Source organism: Odontesthes bonariensis, chromosome 14, assembly GCF_027942865.1.
Source record: "Odontesthes bonariensis isolate fOdoBon6 chromosome 14, fOdoBon6.hap1, whole genome shotgun sequence".
Classification (NCBI taxonomy): Eukaryota; Metazoa; Chordata; class Actinopteri; order Atheriniformes; family Atherinopsidae; genus Odontesthes; species Odontesthes bonariensis.
The window spans coordinates 34487335-34506110 of NC_134519.1; the positions used below are offsets into that span (position 1 = coordinate 34487335).

Here is an 18776-nt window from a genome sequence, read left to right on the forward strand (position 1 = left end):
AAGCTTAAGGCTTGTTCTTTGTGTTCACACATTGTCATCTCATTGTCTCCCTTCACAAATTGATTGTGGTGTTTTAATGGTTTTCCAAAGAGCTTTTTTTGCTTCCTCTTAAAAGATTTTTCTATAGTGGTAAACGCTGTATTTTGTTGGCAAAAGATGGTTCCAGTGCTCAAGGAGAGAACAGTTCTAAAGACATGCTGTAGAGTAGTTGTGGTCATTTCTGCGTGGGATTAGCACACCAACATTTTGTGACAGAGTTGAAAGTTGGGTAGGTAAAAAATGGGCATTGCTATGTATTTGTACACACATAGGCTATGTACACACGTAGCCGGGTATTTTTAAAACCGAATATTTCCCCCCCTCCGTTTATAAAATAATCTGTATCCACATTACCTCGTTTTCGAAAAAAACACCTTCCACACATAACCGAACATCTGCGTTTTCACCTGTCTTGACAACCCAAATGCATTTGCTGTTTTGCGCAATCTGCCCTCGTCAGCTAAATAATAAAGTGTGCACGCAACTTTTTTGAGCACACTGACAGGTGATCGCATGACAGTGGACTGCCCCTCGATATGAGGACGTAATAATTCCGACAGCGTCAGGAGTGAGGACCGGGACATGCGAAATTGTCACACCATTCCTCTGGGAGTACGACTTGGGCGTGTAAAATCAAGGCAGTAAACAGCGCCTGCACAATAATAACCACCAAAGTTCTCAGGGCATCCATGCTTCTTCAGTAAACAAAGGTCGCACTTTAGACTTTAAAGCAGATTTGTTGTTGTTTTGGCGCATATTGTGACGTTCGAAAACGCAAAACTCCGGTTATCTCTGTCTACACGCAGCTGCATAAACGGAGTTTTCAAAAATCTTCACTTTGCCCGGAGTTTTTAAAAACATTCGTTTACGATGCGTTTTTATGCGTTTTCATGTGGATGACAGGTCCAAACGTAGAAAAATATATTCGTTTTAGCAGATACCCGGCTACGTGTGGATGGGGCCTTAAAAACAGAAGACTGTTCCATGCTGAATGCAGTGTCTTCATTATCTGTTTGCATTGATGAACTGATTATCTTCCCCCTTTCCTCCCTCTCTGTAGTAAACATGGAAACAGCATGGATGTTTTCATGTTTACTTCTCAATCTCATCATATCGAGTAAGAAAAGGTAGAAAAAGGAGGCGCTTGTTTCCCAAAAGTGTGTTACTTGTATCCTTTGTTAAACGGCTTTGACACTGTCACACTGACCGTGCTCCTTACCCAATCCAAGGGCAGTACGGTGTGAGATTGGACAAACACGGAGTCTACCTGGGAAACGCCTAGATGGGGGGAATGAAAGACACACACTGATGGGGACTAAGAGGGATGGAAGGGTAGAGGGAGCGCTGAGATGAGAGGAATGCTAATGTTACAGTAGATAGATTTAGCGCTGTTCATGGCCCCTTTCCCCCACTTCCCTAATACAGTTCATCTTCAGAGCTAACCTACCTCAGCTAAGCTCCTTAACTAAGCTCTTTTGGCTTCTATCTCACAACCAAACAGCTCCCTCTCTCTCTCATACTCTTGACTGATCCCTTGCAGATCTGCTCGTGCACCCATCTATCGTGGCATGCTCTGCGGTTTCTCATCTCTCTCCACGACTGATCCCTGTCCCTTTGCCTCTCCTTATCCATAGCAAGCAGGCGTTATACAGCCCAAACTGTTACACACTTGCATGCTTCCCTTGCATGCCTCCCTGTTTTCTCACTCCTTTTTCTCTTTAACTGTTATCTAATTCTCTTCTTCTCCTGTTCTTACTTTGTTATCTGAAACAAAGTACTATATTTCCAGGCCATGTGATAAAAAGCCGTTTCTCCCATCTCTTCTCTCGTAAACTTCTGTGGAATTTGCAAAAGAGAAGTTTTCAGAAAGTTTAACTGACTTTCCCTCAAGCACAGCACCAGATTATCACACTTGAGTTACTCGTCAGATTCACTTACACCCAATGGCTGACTTCCGTATCGTGTCAATGCCACAAGATCCAAACACCCCAGAGCAGGTTAATCAGAGAAACACACACCAGTGCAACTTGATTTGTCTCACACCAACCAAAGGTTGACATCAAATATTCAGGTGCAAGTGAAACAAGTGTAACCACACATGTATGGGTCTGTACAGACCCAAATAACCTCATTTACAGACATAACAAACTAACTGAATTTTTGCAATGTTATTCTGTAATGCGGATTATGACAGAAAATGCCTTTTACATTTAACTGGTGAAACTTTGGTTTGAGAATTTCTAAAAAGCATGTCTGTCTTTTAATGCCAGCTAATTTGATTGATTAACAACAACAAACCTATCATTAAAAACATTCAAACACACGGGACACTAAGAATGAACCTCACAAAATGAAATGCAGGTACATTAAAGTGCTGTATTCTCTTTCTGGGTAAATGTTCGGTTCACCAAGGACTGTAGATTTTCTGCAGTTTCATGACTTGATCATAAAATGTCTCTTTAAAAAAATGCTCATTTTGTGAGGACATCCATGCACATCCCTGCCACTTTAATGTTTATTTGAAGTGCATATGTGTAACGTGTTGGCACGTATGTAATGCAACTCGCAAGCGGACGGTAAGAGTGAACCATACTAAGAACAAATACACATTCATTGTGCCTGCTTTTGATACAATATGTGCCACTGAGTATAACTGGGCCCTTGTTGTTTTACTTTGGCACAGAAACTCTGTTTCAGCAACCATCGACCTACTTTTTCTTTCTGTAGGTTTGCAATGAACATTTTCAACCTACAGTTTGAAGAAAGTGTTCTGAAAAAACATTTGATGCTGCTGTGCTTCTGTAGTCTATGTTCACTAACCCTCTTGTAAAGCAAATTTTCTGAACTAGTCTCACTTCAGAGAATCAGTTAACTCATCATCCATCTAATGATCCATTTTCTATACCAGGTCAAGGTTGTAGGGGGGCTCGAGCTCATCCCAACCAACTTCGGGCGAAAGGTGGGGCACATGCTGGACAGGTTGTCAGTCCATCACCTGGTCTTATACTACTTATTAAATTAATCATCATGTCATATGATAAAAAACACTTCTAAGATGCAATTAAGAATGGAACTGAATAGACAAATGACAATGAGGGGAGTAAAGAGTTTCTGTATCGTGGTCCTAAGATGGAATCCAGCATCCACACCATCCCTCTAATATACAACAATAACATGCATAGACGGTGTAACATAACAATCAGCTGCTTTGTCAGATAACAGTCAGCCCCCCCTAAGAATTTCTAAACATCTTATGATTCATACAAGTGGCCAGTAAAGTTCACTTCAATTTGATATTTCTACAAACTGAAAGATCATGTAGTGTCTCTGTTCAGTGCTTAGGTAATTGCTGTTTTAAAATTAGGTGATTTTTATCTTTTCAGACACGTGTGAACTACTTCAGTGTCACACTTGAATATCAACGTTATCAACCAACAAACAGCCATATTAAGATTAAGATTAAGATTACTTTATTGTCATGTATAGTCACACGAAATTACTCCTCCGCATTTAACTCATTCAGGTTGACACCTGTTGAACTCACACATGCACAGGGTCACACAGTCATGGAGACAAATGCCGTACACTGGAGCGGTGGGCAGCCAATCACAGCGCCCGGGGAGCATGGGGGTACGGTGCCTTGCACCTCGGCAGTGCCAAGGAAATGGACTGCCCCCCCCCCTTCAGCTGTCAGTCAACCAATCTTTTTTTTTTGAGCGGCGAGAGTGGGAACCTTCTGGTTATTGGACGACCCACTGAGCCACGGCCGCCCCAAAATTAGCCCTACCTTATTAGAAGGTAGGCTGGTGGTGTGGTGAATGGGGCTAAAACGTGTTAGCTATCAGGCCTGTGTTGGAGTCCCAATTTCGGCTTGTGATAAGATCTGTGACTGCAGCTCTTTCCCCTTTGCTTTAGTTTTTTGGTTTGACTTGCAAAACATAACCACATAAAATACCTGAGGGCTTACGGAAAAACACAGGTTTTGTTTTTAGATACAATTGCAGTTCCAAATAGCTATGTATGGAACATAAGCGTTGCATGTGTTTCTGAGTTCGGAGTAGATTCACCCTAGGGTCATTTGAACCGTGACATCCAGCCAAGTAGCCCACCCGAAGTTTTTTCGATATTGGCTGAACATCAGCTGAGTTACTGAGTTATCCCGAATAGCTTAGTACAAGCGCTAACGGACCCTGGCAGTATCTCCAAAATTACCACACTAAAATCACATGCCATGACACCAAACTTCTACAGTAGTACAAATATGGTCTGTACTAACAAAACGATGCATTTGGAAGTTTGTACATAGTCCAGGAGTTTATTATTATCAACACAAGCCTGATAGCTTCTCTGCTGCTAAAGCTGCGTCGACGTCACTTCCTTGATCTGGGAGCTTCAATATAAGATGAGGGTTGATCTACTACTGTAGACAACAAAGTATATGCTTTATTCTACATGATTTTTTATGAATTTTTATGTTGTAGAGTTGTGAATTTATTTTATCAATGGAGAAATTGAGCAGCCTTGCTTTGTTTTCTACAGTAGTAGATCAACCCTCATCTTACATTGAAGCTCCCAGATCATGGAAGTGACGTTGACGCAGCTTTAGCAGCAGAGAAGCTATTAGGCTTGTGTTGATAATAATAAACTCCTGGACTATGTACAAACTTCCAAATGCATCGTTTTGTGAGTACAGACCATATTTGTACTACTGTAGAAGTTTGGTGTCATGGCATGTGATTTTAGTGTGGTAATTTTGGAGATACTGCCAGGTTCCATTAGCGCTTGTACTAAGCTATTCGGGATAACTCAGTAACTCAGCTGATGTTCAGCCAAGATCGAAAAAACTTCAGGTGGGCTACTTGGCTGGATGTCACGGTTCAAATGACCCCAGGTTGAATCTACTCCGAACCATCACTTTAAGCCTGAATTAGTTGTAACTGAGAGCAAGTGCCACCTTAAAACGAGACTCAATCCCGTGGGTGAAGGTACAACATGTTTGATGAAAGACTGAATGCAGAGGGAAGACTGGGAACAAAAGATGAATGCTGTGCCCAAGTGCACGGAACAGGCAGTGCAGTTGGAGTGGTGGTCTTTCAACGGTTTTGTATGCCTGAAGGTTGCGCAAAAAACTCAGCAAATCTATAAATGCGTAGTTGCGGTTGCAGTTGAGGATTACCACAACGTGCTGCTGGGTTTTTTGGTGGTACCTCCAAGCTAGTACGTTGAAACATATGTAATAGAGTACTCTATCTGTTAATTCCAGAGAATCTTAATCCATCTTAATTGGCTGACCATAACACATTGGCCCTCATTTATCAAACTTGCGTAAGACGAAAAACATGCGTAGGTCGTGTGTACGTTCTTTTCTGCGCAAAGGTTGGCATTTATCAAATCCATCGTGAGCGCAGGAAAGATGAATTCGCCACGACAGGTCTGAAGCCGTGTACGCACTTTTCCATTTTGACTTAAGGTGATTGCAATAGCATACATAAACAGCAGCGTCACTAGTGCGTGCCTCATGAGTCGCAACAAATCCCTAGGTTAAAATTACAGACTTATCACTTCAAAGAAGGCCCATGTTTTATTTGACTTCAACATAAATATAAACATAAACGCAAATTAAATAAATAAAAAAATTAAACAAGTACAACTCCGTAATTGGAAGAGTGATGGCTCATTATTCAACCGCCTATTTAAGAGCTGATTCTAGCGGCGCGGTAATGGCGAAACGATGGCAGATCTGGCTTTGTTAGAGGACCTGAACGCGCGCATCAGGCGCGAGAGAGTGTTCCGGGACCGGCAGGATTTCTTTCGGGAAAATAATGAGTGGCTTATGAGCCGTACAGGAGAGGCGCTTTAACACTGCGCATACGCAAAGACATAGCTCCGATCAGGCCAGCCACCCTCTCCTCCAAGGCACTCAAATCCAAACCTGGATCGGAGCCCCCCCCCCCCCCCCCCCCCCCCACTTCTTACTGATCTTATTGGAGAAAAAGTAAAACATCGTTCAATTTTAGATTTCATTTAATCTGGAGTTCATCACATTTTATTGACCATCACAGTAGGGGAAAATACATAACTCGTCCGGTCTGCGATTTACATCGCCAACGCTGTTGACAGCGTTTCTCTGCCGCCTTTCGTCTATCCTGTCGCAAATTCTAGAGGTGCGGCCTTTTGTAGAAGGCGTGGTTAGGATCATTACGATGGATTTCAGCCGCCGGATTTATCAACAGCCGCTCGGTCTTACGATGGGATTGGTGTGGTACGCATGTTCTGTAAATCTCACTTGAGCCTCTGCGTACGACGAGTTCTCCGCTCATATCAACGATGCTTTCTACGACGGCTTTATAAATGAGGGCCATTGTGTTTAGTTCATTATTAACATGCATGTCTTATTGCCATTGGTACAATGAAGTATCTTTTCCGCTATAACAAGAATAGTGTTGTGCTTTTTGCATGAATAATTCCAGAAACAGACACTTAATGTAAAGCTTATATCCCATAGCAGCAACACAGCAAGACAGAATTTTCTTTATGTTTTGTCTGGATTACCTTAAGCCTGGTTAGGAGACACCTTTTGGCACTGCCATTCTGATGTGTTTGATTTTCAAATGAAGGGTCACTGTGACATTGAGCCCCTTAACTGTTCAAGTGTTTAAGAATTCAGTGAACAGAGATGAAGAGAGCTGCAGATTTGACTTTCTGCCCTCTGCCTTTTTTATTGTAGATGTTGGCACCAATCTTTTGTTGCACGTTAGCTTTTTTAGCGAACAAGTTACAAAAATAGATTATAGTTGCATATACTACAAAATGTAGAATTCCTCAAGAATATACACATTAACATTTATATTGTGCTGGTAGAAACAACTTCTTTGTCTATGACAAATACAACTTTTTGTGACTTTCCAATCAGTAACCCATTATTTTTACAGTACATGTTCCCTCCTGTGCTGCTGCTGTTGCCTGCTTGCCTACTTTGCCGACTGGCTGTGCTGTAAAGACGCTGTTGGGTTTGCAGTTTTTCAAATTAGGTCATCATTACTTTGAGTTCAATCTGCTCATGTTTAACCCCCCCCCCCCCCCCCCCCCCTTCTACAGTGATCTGATGTAGTAGCTGACCAGTGGAGAAAGGAAACACAGACAGTGCTGCAGTTCTCCTGGAGGAAATCTGAAATACAGATATTGGTGTACAACCAGATTCTTTTTCCTTATATACAGTATATATTTTTGAAGACAGTAGTAACAAATTTAAATATACATAATACCTCAAATAGTTTTCTTCTTTGGAAACAGACCGGCCTTGACATTTATGCATATTGAAGCAGTTTCACAGATTTCATCCCTGTGAGGTGGTTCAGTTAAAGAGATAACGAGTGAAAATCACACCTAAACTGCATTCACTGAGAAGTGTTGAGACACAAGCTATTTACACAATGTTACATTCATAGTATTTGAAATTATTGCACCGACAAAGACGTTCCTTTTGTTCATAAATTGTTTTGTTCCTGAACAAACAACAACAAACAAAACAGTTTGCGTGTGTGTGTGTGAGAGAGAGACAGAAAGTGTGTGAGTGGGCATGTTGGCAAAGAAATATATGTAGCTCATTCATATTTGATCCATCATTACCGTTCTTTTCATTCAGAGGATATTTATTCAGCTTTGGTCACGCAGGACCAGTCTTATTTAACCAGAGGTCATCTGTAGACATTGGGAGTTAAAAGATTAAATGACTGGAATTGTTCATAATTACCCAAAAAAAGGAAATGTCCCTGTTTTGGTTGCAGGCTGAGTGGACTACTTGATACATTGATTTTAATTTGAGCAGATTGTTGAAGCTATCCTGAGGCTAATGCTAATTATTTTCCATTGTTGTTGTCCTGTTTTGTTACAAAAACTAAACCATGTAGGTCATTCTATATTTTCTCCCTGAGCCCACCACAGAGCAGAACTTCTTGAGCTTATTTTGATGTATTATCACAGTGTGATATACAGCACTGGATAGATGAGATCATTTTTTAAACATTTGAGTGAATAATCCAGGAAGGATGCGTTCATTGTGAGTGTCAGGAAGATTTTAACACTGGGGGATAAACTAAATGCTCTTCACATTGTAAATATCTTGTCCTGGTACAGGTTGAAAGTGGTGCCAGCTCTTCTCCGTGCTACTCCAAAACTTAACACAGTATATTGAGAGCTTCAAAACTCGAACACTATTAACGAAGACCCCATGTAGCCTCTGTCCACACCCACACTGCTGTCTACAGCTGTTTTTCAGAGTAGAGAATCATTGAAATATGTGATATGAAAGTAGACAGCCACATCCACCTTTAAAGCTGGCTATAAAAAAAATGGAAGCAATATAACTTCGGCATATTGACAACCATATTTATGGATTTTATTTACATCGGAGAGAAAACCAATGTAGAAGTTTGGTCACAATGCACATTTCTGCCTGCCTCGAGGACGTGACTCGCCTTGATTACAAGATGAATAAAGTTAACAAACAAGTAGCTTTTAATTACAAAATTTAGCCAGATGATCAAGTTTAGCCCCCTGGCAGCTATCAAAGGGTGGTGATGTGTTGGGATGCAGGTAAAAGAGACAGGGGTGTCAAATTCAGTGAGCTTTTTACATTGTTAGTCATTCAATCCCAAACTCACTTGTTCACACTTGCCCAAGAAGATGGGACAATACCCTTGCACATGGTCACACTTCAGTATTTGTCAGAGGCTTTTTTTTAATCAAAATGGAATCCCAGGTTTTCCTATCACAGCCCTGCTCTCAATATACTGGCTTTGAAGCATGCAGGATGCAGACATCTTTTTTATTCCTGCATGGTACTGTACAGACTGCTTCTCTGCATGTCATTTGAAAACTTTGAATCTCACAAAGCCACACCGCACAACTCTGTGGGACAAAAATGCTTTTGGTCATTTTTCCCCCCGACTTTGAGCATGAATATGAAAATGAGGAGTTGTAGTTTTAAAGCTGCAGATAGCATGATAAGATCACTTATAGTCTCCGATAGCAATGAACTGTCTTGGAGGAGAAAGTAGAGTTGGCATTCCTTCAAAACCAGAAAAAAAAAGTGGCCCCCTGCTCTCTACTCTGTACTTGTGCAATGATTATATTGACTGGTTCTTTATTTATTCTATAATTGATGTATTTATTTCTAATTAATTTATTTGACATTTAGAAATTCGTGATTGGCCCACTTAATTTTTAAGAGAGAATATGAACAAAACACCAAAAATGAAAACTAAATCTAAATTGTCTTTATGTTCAGGCTGCTAGTTTTGCTAGTTTTTTTGTGCTTAATATTTCAATATTCGATTTTCAGTTAAAAATTTATTTTTCTTTGACCTCCTCCTAGACAGCCCATTGGTTAAAATCTGGCAAAGTGAATGTGAGTGGGAAGATGTAGCAGATTTACCTCTTTACTGGACTTTTGTCTTGCTCCAGAAGGTATTGGTACGTCATCCTCTGCGGCTTTCTACAGTTTTTTTTTCTTTTTATAGAATTTTTTTTTTTCTTTTTGCATAGACTTTGTTAGTCTTTCGGTTGAAACTTCAAGCATGGCTGTCAGCTATTTTTGAACAAGCAAACAAGTTTGAAGTGATGGGTTGCTTTGCCAAACTCTTTTTTTCAGAGCAGCATATTGTCTGGAGGAAGATTTGCTGCAAACTGTGACCAATAAGCCAACTGTTAATTTGGATGTATTGACAGATTTTCAAGGGTTGCATTTTTGAAAATAAGTTTCCCCTGTGGCTCTCCTGCCAGCCATGCATTACAACATGTCTGTTTTCACTGTCATTTAAAAAAATGCTTTCTAAAAATGTCTGCCCACTTCTTATCTCTGATCATTACATCCATTCTCTGAATGTCCCCTCCCATTGTTTTTACTTTTTTTTACTGACAGACATTAAACAATACATTTAAAGTGGTTTTGGTTTAAAATCATTCAATCAACTTTTATTTTTTTTTTAAAGTAAAAGAAATAAACCCCGAATGCATTTTTCTGCCTTTGTGCCTTTTGGGTTTCTCATCCATAAAAACCTATTTCTCCATTAAATGTCCCAGAAAGAAATTGCAAGAAGGCAAAGAACAATAGAAAATAATGATAGTTTCACTTTCAAAAGCACATGATATGTTTTCATTGATGCTTTTCAAACTGAATTTGATACATTTTAGACAGACTGTTTTGTAAATAGGCATCTCATTGTGCATCATAATTTATTTCTACTAATCAGTTCTCCACCTACTCCACCCATAACCCCCGTTTGGTTCACACAGCTCCATGACTTTCCTCAGCATGCTTACCAGGAAAAACTGTGCCTCGCTTTTCTAACTGTCTCCCTACTCTGCCTCTATATATTGTTTCAGGTATCATGACAAACAGGAAGTGACCAGTAACTTCCTGGGAGCCATGTGGCTCATTTCAATTACCTTCCTTTCTATTGGCTATGGGGATATGGTACCACACACATACTGTGGGAAAGGCGTGTGTCTGCTTACAGGGATCATGGTAGGTTCCCCTCTCGTTCTCAGATAGATAAATGTACAACTCTGCTTGGAACAGATTTAAACCTTAGCTCTAACTTTCTTAAACAACTTCACTCTATGACTGGTATTGCAGTCAAGAGAAAACAATTTTGACCTTATATATAATTTTATCAACAATCAGTACAGAATGGTGTATCCACACTGCAAATTATTTGGTTCTTATCAAGAAAAAAAACCTTACATTTAGAAGTGCTAGATATTTTTTTCTTGTTTTAAGAATTAATTTCTTATTTTAAGTCTTCAACTTAACAGTATAATCTTATATCAAGCAAAACTTTACTTTTTTGTCTCAAACAGGCAGGGAATCATAAAATGAGACAATTAACACTCAAAATAAGATGTATTACGTTTCTCCTCCAAAGTCTCATCAAAATAAATCTTGTTTTAAGATTCAATAACAAACTCAACATGCTTGATTCAAGAGTCACACAGAAAATATCTGAAAACACACTTTATTCCTTGGATTTTAAGCATATGACAAATGTTTGATCACAAAACTGCCTTTGTTAAATCTAGAAACAAGACTCCTACAATCTTAATTTAAGAAATCTTGCAAAGTCAAATTATCTTGCTGCATGGACAGATTTTTTCACTTGTTTTGAGTACCTTTTCCCTTAGTTTTAGTGTTTTTTATCTTGTTTGAAGACCCCTATTTTTTGCAGTGCAAGAACTCAATGTCAGTTATAGTTACTACATTTTCCCCATTACATAGTTCACTTACTGCACTTACTTACTTACTTACTTACTTACTTGGGACAATATGCTTGTACCACAGGGCGCTGGTTGCACTGCGCTGGTAGTTGCAGTGGTGGCCAGGAAGCTGGAGCTGACCAAGGCTGAGAAGCATGTCCACAACTTCATGATGGACACACAACTCTGCAAACGAGTGAGTCACAGTATATCACTCCATTTACTAACTTTTATGATACAGCAGTGTCTAAACGTTTGTGACCACTCAAAAAAAACTCTTCCCCCTCCACAAGATAGTATGCAAATAGGTACAGTTCAGCCATTCCATTCCTTTTTTTTTACTTCTCTTTTTGGACAGCATGTGTTTATTTGAAATGTCACACTGGATATTTTAGATACTTTGCAGGTGTCCAAAAAAAGAGGGCAGAAAGTATAAATATTGCGTCCAAGCTCTGTATTTCATTATTTTGTGTACTTATTGTCCTTTACCTGGAGTCACCCTAACTATCACAAATGGCTGACTTTCTGTATTTGATTCACCGAACCAGTTCAAGTTAAGATTTATCAAACATCTTTTCCAACCTTGAATCACAGGTAAAGAACACAGCTGCCAATGTACTCAGGGAAACATGGCTCATTTATAAACATACCAAGTTGGTCAAGAAGATAGATCATGCCAAGGTGCGGAAACACCAGCGCAAGTTTCTCCAAGCCATCCACCAGTAAGTCTTGTACTTTTGCTGGTTTATGTAATGTATTACGTTTTATGTAATCATGGGCACAAACCAAAAGTATTAATTAATCCATATAGTTATTTATTGTAAGACTCAAAATATTGAGGTCTCATGATCTAATAATGCTAATAATGTGGTTTAGCCATAGCTATGTAGTACACTGTATGGTGTTTATTATAGTGCTCTCTCCTAGCATAAAATTTATTTTGATTGTTATGCCTTTTCACATGCACACTCTGACAAATGCACCCACAACACACACACACACACACACACACTACAAACTACTGTAACGGTCTTTCCTATTCCACTGCCCGTGCCCTCCCCCCACCGACCCTTTTTTACCCTGCGCTTAAAGCGACAAGTGTAATGGTTTCACTCGTTTTGTGAATGTTGTGGGGTTAAAACTCTGTACTGTGTTCTGTCCTTGTTATGCTCTATCACTGCAGAGCTCAGAAGTAAGTTGAGTCTTCTATGTATCCTTCTCCTACTGTTTCCTCTGCATCCTCCTCCCCCTCCTCTCTCCATGTCTACATTTGACATGCATGAAAAAAATGCTGAATCGTTTTGGTTTTTTCTTTATTTCTGTGTTCCATTTACTTCCCTCTCCCTCCCATTCTTCCTTGAATGGAATGAAAAAAGCATCAATATTATGCCACCAGTGTCATTAATGGAGGGCTGTTTGGAGAGAATGTATGAAAGAAAAGCTTCTTGCACATAATGAGCTTGGACCTTTGTTGGACCTCCCAAAAGTTCATTCTCATCTACAATAAAATGTATAATGTTGCTAATGATTAATATAGCTGCTCTGGGGGCTATATTAACCTGCAGCAACGGAACTCATCCTACACTCTTGGATTTTGGATGGCATAAATACACACAATGCAATGTTAAGAGGTTTAAATGTTTGCGGTTAATTTGTTTTTTGCATTTTCCCTTGAATATAAGATCAGACAACAAAGCTTAACTGATGCCAGGACACAAGAAAGGCACAACACATCATATACATTGGACTTCTGATGAATGAAATTATGCATGCAAATGCTTTATACTCATAAGTACTGCTTTTAGCTTTTGGCCCCTATTCTTCAACAGCCATAAGGGATAACAAAGCCAAACAAACATATACGAGCTGTAGCGGTGTCCCACAGAGATAGAGCTGTAAGCGAGCAATCTCTCTCTGCTCTGATATACTGATGTGCACATGAATGAATGTCATACTGTCTCATAATTTGCCAAACAAGAAAATTCTTCCTGTCACACACTCGAATGATGTCTGTGTGATGCCACAAATAACAATGACCCATTTTTCATATCAGCATTAACAGTTCTTTCAGTGCTAGAATGTATTTGATTAGTCATAAAGAGGCCCAGTATTGAAGGCTTCACAAAACATATTCAATGTATCATTGTGCCAGGGATTTGAAATGTCTACATTGCCATATGTTTAGTCGTGTCAATAGACAGTAAACAATTCCTATTCCCAATTCTTACAAAGTTGGGAGACTGTTTAAGATACAGAATGCTATGATTTGCAAATCTAAAAAAAAAACAATATTTATTTACAATAGTACATAGAAAACAAAATCAAATGTTTAAAGTGAGACATTTCACCATTCAGTAAAAAATATTAGCTCATCTTAAATTTGATGGCAGAAACACATCTGAGAAATTGAAAAAATGTATTTTTTCTTTTTTGTATTTCATAATGCACCAAAAGGTTTTCTATTTGTCAAAGTTCTGGACTGCAGGTTGGCCAGTTCAGCATCTGGGCTTTGCTACTACAAAGCCATGATGTTGTGATAGATGCAGTATATGCTTTAGCATCTTCTTGCTGAAATTTGCACACACCTGTATATACTTTTCAGCATTGATGGTGCAATATATGCAAGTTGCCAGTTCTTTAGGCACTAATGCACCCCCATACCATCAGCAATGCTGGCTCTTGAATGCTGCAGCCCCTCTCCTCTTTCGTCCACAGGACGCAGGATCCATGATTTCCAAAAAGGATTTTAGATTTCAATTTGTCTGACCACTTAATAGTTTTCCACTTTGCCTCAGTCCATTTTAAATTAGCTTAGACCCAAAGAAGACAGTGGTGTCTGTGGATCATGTTCACATATTTCTTTTCTTTGTGTGATAGAGATTGAACCTGCATTTGTGGAAAGTATGGTGAACTGTGTTTACACACAGTGATTTCTGGAAGTTATTCCATATAGTGGTTTCCATGACAGCATCATGACTGTTTTTAAAGCAGTGCTGCCTGAGATCACGAGAATCCATTGTGTCCTGTGTCCATTGTGCACTAATATGTCTCCAGATTCTATAAAGCTTTTGATGATATTGTGTGCTCTAGTCTAGATGATGGCATATTCAAAGTGAATTTTAAAACAAGGAAACTTAATATGAAATTGTTCAGTTTTTTGCAGATTGCTGAACCTCTGTCTATCTTTACCTCGTGATACTCTGCCTCTCCATAGTGCTCTTTTTATACCCAATCATGTTACTGACCTGTTAATGCTCACGTATTGCAACTTTTTAAATTGCAACAAGTTCTTCAAGCTGTTCCTCAAGCGGTTCCTGAAGCCTTTTAAGGCCTTCTGTTGCCCTTTTCCTGACTGTTTTGAGATGTGTTTCTGCCATCAAATTTGAGATGAGCTAAAATATTTCTGGATATAGTAAAATGTCTCCCTTTCAGCATTTGATGATTTATATTTTCTATTGTGAATAGGATATTGACATATAAGATTTGCAAATCAATGCATTCTGTTTTTCTTAACATTTTGCATAGCACCCATCTTTTTTAGAATTGGAGTTATATTTCTATCAACCATATTTATTCAGCCGTGGCATCCACAAATACATCAGTGCATTAACACATGCACAAACACACTCACAAACACCAGCAATGGAAACGCTTAACTCCCATTTCATCATGCACAAAGTCAGTCATAGTCACTGCACGCTTACTGAATGATCAGTGTGGACATATGAAGTCTTATCACTGAGGTGTTTGTAGCACTTACAAAGGGCATGCAATCTTTTTCCTTTTTTCTGTCTTAGTTTTGGCAGGAAAGAGATGGGAATGTTTTTATTTCAAACAGGATTTGTTGTTTTTCTGAATGGAAGCATATTGCATTCTTGATGGAAAACCTTTATTTGTCAAAGTAGTTTTCTGACAATATTAAGATATTTTTCCTCTAAGAATTTTGGGTTAAAACTAGAGGTGGGTGATTTGGCCAAAAGATCACATAACAATCTTTTGAGATATTATTACTGTCTGAGTCATAATTTTTAAAAGCTAAAACTGATCACGTGACCAATTGAGCACACGGTACAAAAGCAGTGGCTGTGATAATTCATATATTTGCTACTTTTACTCTTTTTGCAGGATGTTGGTGCACTTACTGTTACACACTGACCATTATATCTTCTGTTAACAAAATAATTAACTTTTTCAATGAATCAACTGGCAGATTTCTTGCCATTTTGAGAGAACTGACATCACTTTAAAGGTGGGGTAGGGGATCTTTTTCTGGAGCATTTTTTTACATATTGCTTGAAATACTCTTCACACCCCCATTGCAACCAATTAATTAAAAGTTTTGACACAAATATGAAAAGTTTTAGTGGCCTCTAGAACGTACAATCTAGGAAAAACAGTATCCAATCATACTGAACGGACCGATAACAATGATTGGATTCTGATGCGTCTATCAAACTGCAATCTGCTCCTCCCTCCCCCTCCTTCCCCCTGTGCGCGTACCCTGCTCCGTGAACGAATTACGTGTCCAGAAGCTTTGCAGGAAGCTAAACTAGAGCCAGCTTGGCTAGCACCTAGCATTATTAAACGTATAGTTAGCATATACTAAATACTAAATACTAAATACGGCAACGATCGATGCTTGCTGTCAGAACAGCGTTCGTGCACCTTCGTGCTCGTGCACGTTCATGTACTCTAGAGGCGTGGCTTCGGGGGGAAAGTGAAGAAAAGGGTTGGGACTTTTTACCTGTGTATTTTCAAAATGCAGCTTCGCTGGACTCAAAATCCAGGATCTCCTACCCTACCTTTAATGTGGCATTAGGTCAAAACAAAATAAAAACTGTCTGCAGTCTGGTCAGTGTCGTCGCTGTAGATGAATGCTTTTGATAACCTGGAGATGTTTATGAAGTAGTTGTTCAAGTGGAGTGGGTTAATTTGGCCAGTGCTGTTATTTATTTACATTTTTAAATACTGGGAGTCTGTATTACGGAGCAATATTTATGGCTTCATCTCATAGTTTTCAGTGATTGCTGGTTCACTTCTTACTGGAGTGTATCACCATCAAATCTAAACTGCTCATGAGCAAGTTGAGTTCCAGATAAAAGATCAACACATGTATAAGCACCATTTCCAGACTAATAAATTCTCTTCAGAATTAAGGAGAAAGAAAAATAGATTGTCAAACTTGACTTTAATTGAGAAGTGTCATCATGAGAGACATCTCAGGGGAAGGGAATGTTTATGTAGCCTAAAACAGACACTGGTTATATTAAAGCTTGTTCCAGTTGACCTATAAAGAATCTGAACTGTTTTTTTCCTTTATCAAAATCGTTGAACAATTGATATGCAGCCTAACATACTTGCCAAATTTCATCCAGTTATGTCTATGTGTTAATATTATAAGATTTATATCATAAAATCACTGGACGACGAAAATAATCAATTCAATTCAATTCATTTTTATTTATATAGCGCCAAATACAACAAATGTCATCTCAAGGCACTTAGATAGTAAGTCCAATTCAAGCCAATTGGAATTCAATTAATTAATAATAATCATAATTCATAAAATGATCCAATTCGTTCATATAGAGCCAATTCAAAAACAATTTCCTAGCTAAGAAAACCAACAGATTACACTGAAAACTTTTTGTTTTTCGGTCCAATCTCCCGTCCTGAGCGTGCCTGAGGCGACTGTGGAGAGAAACGACTCCCTTTTAACAGGAAGAAACCTCTGGCAGAACCAGACTCAGGAAGGGTGGCCATCCGCCTCGACCAGCTGGGGTTTGAGAAGACAGAAAGGGGGGGTTGGGCGTGGCGGCATGTAACACCATTCAAAGGATATCTGTTGGAACAGGGAAACACAAGTTAATGACCACAATAATATCACATATACATAAAGAGAGTAAAGTGAGGAAAGGTGTGACAGATGAGGCCCCCCAGCAGTCTAGGCCTATAGCAGCTTAAACTATGGGATGTTTCAGGATTACCTGAGCCATCCCTATTCAAGGTAAACACAAGAAACTTGTGCTAACGAACACATAAATAAATAAATAAATAAAGGACCAGACTCAGTGAGTAATTCCCTATACTCCCTATATAGATCTGCTCCTCACACCACAACAACCATCTTTTTACAGCCACAAGCTACCTCAGCCTCTCACCAACTGCACACCAGTCACAGCGGGGTGGGGATGCAAACCCTGGTTCGGGTAGGGGGAGAAATAAAAGAGGTAAGATAAGCGGGAATGGGATTCAAACCCTGGTTCGGGTAGGGGGTAATGAAAGTATAGAGGGTGCCAGAGGTGGAGGCAGGACAAGACACACTAGCAGACACACTATCAGATTCAACAGACCTAACTATAAGCTTTATAAAAAAGGAAAGTTTTAAGCCTGGTCTTAAAAGTGGAAAGGGTGTCTGCTTCCCGGACATTTACTGGCAGCTTATTCCACAGTAGAGTGGCCTGATAACTGAAGGCTCTGCCTCCCATTCTACTTTTAGAAACTCTGGGAACCTCAAGTAAACCTGCAGTTTGGGAACGAAGTGCTCTGTTAGGAAAATATCTTACAATGAGATCTTTAAGATATGATGGAGCTCGGTCATTAAGAGCTTTATATGTAAGGAGAAGAATCTTACATTCTATTCTGAATTTAACAGGGAGCCAATGAAGAGCTAAAGCTAAAACTGGAGAAATATGATCTCTCCTGTTAGTTCTCATCAAAACTCTGGCTGCAGCATTTTGGATCAACTGAAGGCTTTTCAGAGAATATGTGGGACAGCCCAATAATAAAGAATTACAGTAGTCCAATCTTGAAGTAACAAATGCATGGACTAGTTTTTCTGCATCACTCTGAGACAAGATGTTCCTGATTTTAACAATATTACAAAGATGAAAGAAGGCAGTCCTAGAAACCTGTTTTATATGCGAGTCAAATGATAAATTCTGGTCAAAAATAACTCCAAGGTTCCTCACTGTAGAACTAGAAGCCAAGGATATACCATCTAGAGTAACTATATAGCTAGACAATTTCTCCCTGAAACGCTCAGGTCCAAAGATAACGACTTCAGTTTTGTCTGAATTTAGAAGCAGACAGTTCTGAGTCATCCAGGTCTTTATGTCTTTAAGACATGCTTGTAGTCTGACCAACCTATTGGGTTCATCTGGTTTTATAGATAAGTACAGCTGAGTATCATCAGCATAGCAATCGAAATTTATGCCATGCTGTCTAATAATGTTACCTAATGGAAGCATGTATAAAGTAAAAAGAATCGGTCCAAGCACAGAACCCTGGGGAACTCCATGACTTACTCTGGTGTGTGAGGAAGATTCTTCATTTACAAGACCAAACTGAAATCTATCAGATAAATATGACTTAAACCAGCCTAATGCAGTTCCTTTAATCTCAATAACATGTTCAAGTCTCTGTAATTAGATACTGTGATCGACCGTATCAAATGCAGCACTGAGATCCAACAGGACAAG

General features: G+C 39.2%; 1 protein-coding gene across 2 annotated transcripts in view; it reads left to right on the plus strand.

Moving 5' to 3' along the window:
- kcnn1a (potassium intermediate/small conductance calcium-activated channel, subfamily N, member 1a) overlaps positions 1 to 18776 on the plus strand; it is a 113299-nt gene that overhangs the window by 79406 nt on the left and 15117 nt on the right. For both annotated transcript variants that reach the window (XM_075484153.1, XM_075484154.1), the window contains exons 5-7: positions 10426 to 10567; positions 11381 to 11491; positions 11890 to 12017. In XM_075484153.1, the coding sequence (XP_075340268.1) occupies positions 10426 to 10567; positions 11381 to 11491; positions 11890 to 12017 (381 nt within the window). The remainder of the gene's footprint in view (positions 1 to 10425; positions 10568 to 11380; positions 11492 to 11889; positions 12018 to 18776) is intronic.